Consider the following 7,965-nt stretch of genomic DNA (forward strand, 5'->3'; position numbering starts at 1 on the left):
TTCACTCAGGCAATCTGGACAGAAACTGACAACAAGAACGCCACTGACATCGGTTGGCAGCCATATCTTGTAGTGTCTCCAATCAGGCACAGTGAGGATCACGCGGTCCCCATCCTGGAAGGCACACAATTACACGCAGGGAAAATGTGACAAAAATATTTATTGGATTAGCCCTTACAAAGCAATGCATCGGAAAATCGGACTGCCTGTGGCGGTCGAAGTGAATATAAAGACACTTGGTTTTTGCGCTGGTGCCGTTTCAACACAATCTTCATTCAATGGAACCATTTACGGACAAGCACGTTCTAGCTATAAGTACCACGTAGCAACAATCAACATCAGTAATTTTCCACAGACATTCTTATAAACACTATTTTTTGTGCCGCACAGCTACTTCAGCATTTAAATGCGGTTTACCACGGAGGAAGAGCCTGAAGATAGGTTCCCTTCTTGGTGTTCCGCTTATCCGAGGACAAGGTGTACAGCCTACCAAGACCAACATGTACATAAAAATTCCGCATGTCCTCAGACAAGAAATACAAGCGGAACCTGTAATTTGTAGGTAATGATGATATATGAAAATTTCACCCTGCATGTGAAAGATGTCCTGCATGTCGGAAGGCGAATCGTTAGCAGTGCGCAGTACAGAAGATTCCAACATGCGACCACGATTTATGGTTGACCCGTAATGGAACAGGATATGTCGCCACCAGCATTCAACTTCCTAGTTCGTGTAATGTGATCCGTTGTTGAATGGTACGTCAAGTGATGACTGCTCGAACTGAAGACCTGAGGTTTCCTTCTCCAGGCAGAATACTTACGTCTGACCTTAATTGCTGGATTAAATCTCAGTTGAAACGAAGATAAACTGGGCTCACATGCTAGAGGTAGAAGTTCACTCATCTCAAGAACACACGTCGGAAATCGTCCCGACCAGAAGCTTCCACCTTGCCTAAGTATCCGGGTTTCAGCGGACCAAACTGCGTAGAACTCCGACTCACGTCGGTTATGAAGAGATACTCCGTGACAGTCATGGGGAGTTTATCATGTAGAAACTCTCATTGATGTTAAAGGGGGAAGAATTTTCAGTCACCTTTCCACTAACTGTATCCTTTATTCAGATTTTTGGTACAATCCCTGAGACTATAGCCGCCCCCTGAGATAACTAGATTTCATCACCGAATAGACCATACTTCAAAAAGGATAATTTCGGTTACTCTTTACGGTGAGTTCCCTGTAGACACCAAAGTAGAAGTAGGAAACGGAATGCATGTCCATACACGCACACACACAGGCAATGACAGACCCGTAGATTCCGCTAATAAAACAGCGATTTTAGTTAAAGGGCGCCATCGACTGATCATTTTTAATGAACTCACGGCCAAATAGACACGATCCCTTTCTATCAAGTCTGCAAGCTTATTCAGTAGGCGACCGCGCATTGACGCATCCATTCGCCTCCATTCGGAACCGAATTCGAAGGCTTTCTTGGCTGCTGCTACTGCCTTATCGATGTCCTCCTGCAAAAAAGTTAAAGATTTCAGCCTAGCAAGTTGACAGGAAAAGAGCTCTGAAGAAATGAAGATAACGGTATCAGGCGATACGTGAGTACTTCACGCCTAAAGTTAGTAAACAGGTACACATCATGCCGTGGCATGCGCACTCAGCACAATCAATAACAAAATTGTAAAACATCACTTGTTTGGGTGGAGAATGGAAAGTCGGCACAAAAATTTACCAACACTACGGTACTAGATGACAGCCATGTGAAATTGCTATGGGCAGCGCGAAAAGGAGGCTTTGTTGTTGACAGATTAATGACTTGTGAACGTCATTTTAGGAGTGAAGGTAACTGTATAATCTGTGAAATTTCCGGGATCACTTTTCATGGTGTTTTGTTACTACTGGGCTTACAAGGCACGAACTTCACAGTAACATAATAAACAGGAAATGCTTGGAAATTCAGAGATTGGGTGTTTCCGAATTGTGAACTATGCAGTAAGGAAATGATCCAGAAATCGGTACCCACTAGCCCTGAGGAAAAAACGAGATGGCCACAACCGCCAATGATATGCAGAAAACGAAATTTTCGAATCGATTAGATACCTGTATTACGATGCAACGTAGGTTTTCAGCGGCACTAGTGCCACGGTTGTTTGCTGATAAAATTTCAGAATAAACCAGCGTTCTTGGGATGTTAGGTTCATTCTATCAAAACACTGGTAAGACAAGTTGTGGGATGTTAGCATTTCACTTACTTGCTGCGAATATAAAACACTAAGTTTATATGCAGAAAGCATCATTACAATGACTGAACATTGTCCAGTCATACCAGGCCTCATTACAAAAGGTGAAACGAGGTAAATTTCAGGGTATGTGAATAGCCTAGATCAAAACATCCTGCACTGTGTTGCAAAACTGGCCACTGTTTCAGAAAACCCAGCAACCTTTGGCTTTGTTCGCACCGCTGAATCTTCAAAGCCAGAGGGTGGTCAAATCTGTTGGAACAACGTACTCCAGTCGTCCACTCGAACATTTTAGGAAACACCAGAGTGAGGTTAGTGACTTGATTGTTGTACAAGTCCTACCAGCAACATCTATGTGAATTAACAATAGTTTGGTAAGGCTGAAGAACCGAGAGGTCATTCGGAAGGGTTCATCGATGATTCGTCAGCATTAACCGCAATACATTAGTAGTCAACTGCCATGCGACCATGAGCAAATGTCACCTTGGATATAGATTAAAAGAGGTGAAGATATAGTAAAAATGACCGTGCTCCTAAAGAGAATAACTAATAGCCATATTCATAATAATAATAATAATAAACCAGTTGTAGCACCTTTTCGGTACCTAGCTTCCATGCCACCTGAAGGGAGCATGAGAGCTGAGGTACTGCCAGCTCGCCCAAGCCAAGAAGGAAAATCGAGATGTGGAGGTCAGATTCAAACAAAGGTCCTTCTAGTCAGTAAGTTTGCGTCTTAACCACTCAGACATCTCGAGCCATCCCAGCTACCTCAGAGTTTGGTGCAAGAGCAAAATGTCACTAGTGGGGCTTAACCGATATCCCAGGAAAACCCTACCCATTCAAATCCATCGCATCACAACAGACAAGATTTAGCTGAAAAGTCCAGTGGAAAGTGACAGCATGCCTGCCAGTGCGTATCTTACAAAACTCCAGCGAGTTTCGAATACATGAACTCCTTGCAGTAGTTCGAACACTTGGCTGTTCGGCCACGCGCGGCGGGTCAGCAGCGTGATTAAGTCGTCCGATAAATGAAGCTTCGATCTGGAAAATTCGTTGGTCGAGGAGCAACTTGACATGATACGAATCCCACGAGGCAGTTATTAGCTAGTCACACTGCTAACCAACGGCTCGTTGCCGAACTCAATGTCTTAACTGACGTCTTGCTGAGTGGATAACCAAACTGTTTGAACGGCTCTTAAAAGGCCTGGAGTAGGATTCGTCGACTCTTTCCTCATTTTCCACATTTTTCCGTCCAGAGATATGAAATGAATAAGTCACAAACGAATATTCAAGTGTATGATGAACAAGCGACCCAGTAACCCTAAGCAAATATATGGAGGACGAGCAACTCAGTAACCCTAGACAATTGAAGTTATCAAATGGTGGGGCTTCCAACTGCCCTAACTCGGAATACAGGTGTTACGGGTGATAACACTGGTTATCCCGACTTGGAGAAATTCTTCAACTCCGTCTATCACAAAACTTTACTTCACAAACTGCAGGCGCCTAGCATTTCGAACACTTCTGCGCACGGAAAAGAAGTTCTTTGGAACAGAATACTCGTGAAGTTGAAAGAAGTCATTGTTGACTGTAGCTAATGACTGTGTTTCAAAGGGTTCGGTTTCCGACCAACTAATTTCCTCATATGTATCCATGGCTTGGCCTCAATCGGCACTCAATATTTACGGACTATGTGAAGTTACTTGCTTGGCCCCAGGTCACCAAAAACTGACCTTACATTTAACAGCAGTTTGCCACCTACGTGTGATGTCAGTGCACATCTGAGCGGTCGATATCGCACCCATAGACAGTCAGCGAGGGACACATCCCGTCTGGGCGCCTATTCGAGACTGAAATAACTGCGGGGGACAGCAAGTTCATCATGAGCCAAATCGTGTACCTGTGCCGGAATTGTTTGCAACTGTGACTATGGAGGTTGGTGTTGTGGAGAAGTGCGAAAAGGAGGGTGTAGGTGCACATGAAAAGACCTCGAAGCCTATGATATGCAAAAAGAATAGTTTGGACGCATAACACATTCGCAGCAGGAATCTTTCAGAGCGTATCTTTGTACTGTACATTTCCGAGTATCCTTACGTTACATTTAGATCATGGTTGCCTCACAGGACTACAGTATCCTACCAAGGGTCTAACAAAAGTGAAATAAAGCATGTAGAAAATGGAATGATTTGACCAGTTTAACTGTCCCCTTCGGGAAGCGGAGGACCATCCTACAAAGGCAAACATCGAACAATCCAAAAATCCAAGTTTTTGTAATGAATAGCCGTAGAAATGTGGAGGATGTCTTTTTTCGCGGTTAAAAAAAGAAGGAATGATCAGGGTGGATATACGGATGCTTTTCTGCTACCTTATGGGGCAGAGTGGCCATCAAAATCATAAGTTCACAGAACTTTGTTTATTTACTTAAAATGACAATATCTACACTACTTAAAACAAACAATGAATTCACAGATAATGAGCAACTGACAGTCATTTCAGCTTTGTTACCAGACTTACAAATGCGAACGGATAGACTGATTTTATCGAGGACCGTACATGTACATGTGTCTACCCCAAACTGAGCAGATGTAGAAACAGACCCGAACTCATCTCTCTCGACCTGATTGACTTACGACGATGTGTAAGCCGGTTCTTGAGGTATTAACTGTTAAGGAATACAATAAGCGGCCTTGTAACCAGCGTCAGCCCTCGAGAGATATATCACATGCATGATACTCACGCCTGTGCAACTCCTCCAAATCAACCAGAAGGGTACTTGCACAACTTCCCATCTGATATACTTAGCAGCAGGTTGTTGGGAGTAATTGCCTAGAGCATGAACTTTGTGTTCTTCGAAAAAAGCACTGTCAAATAAAAATAAAAACCTAGTTCGAGGACCTGTATGCTCAAGTCAGTCAAGTAGCTTGTGCCGGATGACAAACTCAAATAATTCAAAACTGATCCAGCTGATGCCCTCTATCATTGCCGAAATAGCCCGGCGTACAGTAAAATTCTAATCACACTAGTGTACAGGCGCTGATACAATTTTACGCAGCTAATAAAGCTTCTGGAATAGTGCTACTCAGAAAAATGATTCTGTTGACAACCTGGGAAGATAAAGTTGGCCATAATGGATGATAAAGATTGTACAAAGGTGAAAGCCTAACCAAGTAGATGCCTCGAACGATTGAGGGATAATGGTTGTATAACAAAAATTCAATTATTTTCTTTTGTCAGTCTGACAGTCCGAAATGCAAACAGAAAGCTGTTTGCTAAGACCGACAATGGATGTGGACAACTTATCGTACCATATCAGTGTTCGCTGGATATAGGCCTCCTGGAACTTATATTTGGACAGCTGTGCACCCACTGTCACCGAGGTTGGTAATTTGCTCACTAACTTTTCGCCACCATTTGAAGCCTTCTTCAGTGCATCCAACAAGCTCGAGAAGGCTCGGCCAGCTCACGGACCGAAAGGTCCATGGTTCGAACCCAACCTTAGAATCTCGACTGTTCCTATTTAGGCCTGAGTAACCTAGCAGTGTCCCGGTCCTCATGCTTCGTTCCGTTGGTATGGAAGCTAGGCATCAAAAGGGTGCAACATACATAAAAACGACTGGTATTATTTCCTGTTACCTAGAAAATCTTTTTACGGCCTACGCCAAATAGCACTGACAACATCCAGGGCCCCTCTCTCTGTCACCAGATAATGTACGTGAAGGCTTTGAGATTGCCCTAACACATGAATCACAGTCCTTAACAAGCAAGCTAATCAGAGTACCCTTGTTTTAGACCTATTGTAAGGCTTTCAGTACCTTCGTAATCCTTTTCCATATTTTTTAGCTATATTTGCCAGGAGAGACACTATTGGAAACACATGTTCACAAACCTGTGTATTTTGATTACAAGGATGAGATTGGTTATGGCCCAGGAAGCGCAGATATCAGTGGCCTGTACGAGAATCACAGTACCATATCTTTAGGTACTCAGCGCAAAGTAGCGCTTTACATTAGCGCAAAAGGAAAGCGCGAAGCGAGCCATAGAGGTGAGGAATGGTGTAAGGCCCACAGTGATTCTTGAGTGGCTCCGCTGAAGATGTGAAAATGGTGTGAACCGGTTAAATGTTAAGGCGTAAAGCCATCTGGATACCGAGCCCCTAGTTCCTTTATGCTCCCTGTGATAGGCTAGAAGCTCAACGGAGGTTATGTCGAAATCTGGAAAGAATTCAGAGAAAAAATGCACGGCAGTGTATTGTTCTCAGGGGCTGAGGTGAGGCGTGGCGAAACCAAACTGAGCTGGGCAAATTAAGTTTTTGGTAAGGAGATAATCAGGAGCATTTGGTTTACAGCCCTCTTCATTACCTTGCACACAACGCATATGGGCTTAATAGGACGGCGTTCCGTTTGAATACATTCTACTGTCTTATTTGCGTGTACTCACATGTTCGTAAAGATCTCTGACAGGTTACTCACGGTGTCCGAAATGGCGAGTATATAACCGTAGAACGCTGTGGTTTGACATACACACATTCTAACGACTACATTCACTCTACAAAAATCGGAAAACAAACTTACTTTATCGCCGGATGAAACTTCACATATAACATCTCCGGTTGCTGGGTTCACAGTCCGAAAGTGTTTTCCACTGACAGCCTCATGCCACTTATTGTTGATGAATATCTAGCAGGCACATGTATCTCAACAACATAAAGAGTAAACGTTACCGATCGGCATTTAATCTCAGGATTCTTTATAGGTTGAACGTTAAGGGTTGAAAGAGCTGCTTGATATATAAAACGAAGCGGTCTCAGGCGCCAAATCCGATGAGGCATCATCTTGACGATATCAACCGGAACGACAAAGCTATAAACATATGGCGAGAATAAACGTTAAATATAAGAAATCCAATCCGGCCTCCATGGCACCGCATGGTACATTATCCTACAGCATTCACAGACAAAAATCGAGGAAGGCGGATAATTGGAACGGAGAGAATATGTTAGGGCACATCCAAAGGCATGTGTAGATAGTCACATTGAGGACTAAACAGTAAGACAAACAGTCAGATGAGCTGAGACAGCTGTGGTTAAAGCGCGAATTCACTGATAAAGAGGTCCGTGTTTTGAACCCAAACTCTGCATCCCGTCTGCACCTGTTTAAGCTTGGGCATCCTGGCAGTATCTCAGCCCTTCATCACGAAGGGACTGGAATCTACCATGGTGGGGAGGTTTGTGTATCTCGGTGACCCATTGAGCTATACTGTATGGATTATGTGCGAAAGTCGCAGTCTCTTATGCCAGATTGGTCAACGGTTGGAGGTCTGACGAACACAGCCTCCTGGCCCTCCAGGTTGTGGGTCATAACATGTGCGGCAATCTGTTCCTAAAATTGTTAATGTACTTGTATTTCCCACAAAACACCACTGCCTTGCAGTCAGGCTTTTGAGCCAAAGGCTTTGGTTGATGACCCTAATCGTCCTACTGTCTAGGTGTGGGTGCACTGACAGTATCTCAGCCCACGTACAACCATGAATTTTACACACAAATTAATTCATGCCATATCGGCCTTCGCGTGATGCCACCAGCCGAGTCGCTTTAATCGCTGCACACATTAAAGAGGATGAATAAACAGAAACGCACCTACCGGTGGGCCAAATACTTCAAACAGCTATCGTGCCCATCATCTGCCACTAATCTGAAGCCCACATTCGACGTAAAACCTTG

General features: G+C 43.8%; 1 protein-coding gene across 1 annotated transcript in view; it reads right to left on the minus strand.

Annotated features, from left to right (window-relative positions):
• T265_11661 (hypothetical protein) overlaps positions 1–7,105 on the minus strand; it is a gene marked incomplete at both ends in the record, with an annotated part of 40,743 nt that extends 33,638 nt beyond the window's left edge. Inside the window, 2 exons of the mRNA XM_009178373.1 lie at positions 1,380–1,520; positions 6,818–7,105. Of these exons, the coding sequence (XP_009176637.1) occupies positions 1,380–1,454 (75 nt within the window). The remainder of the gene's footprint in view (positions 1–1,379; positions 1,521–6,817) is intronic.
• Positions 7,106–7,965: the final 860 nt, after the last annotated feature.

Source organism: Opisthorchis viverrini (genome assembly GCF_000715545.1).
Source record: "Opisthorchis viverrini unplaced genomic scaffold opera_v5_543, whole genome shotgun sequence".
Classification (NCBI taxonomy): Eukaryota; Metazoa; Platyhelminthes; class Trematoda; order Opisthorchiida; family Opisthorchiidae; genus Opisthorchis; species Opisthorchis viverrini.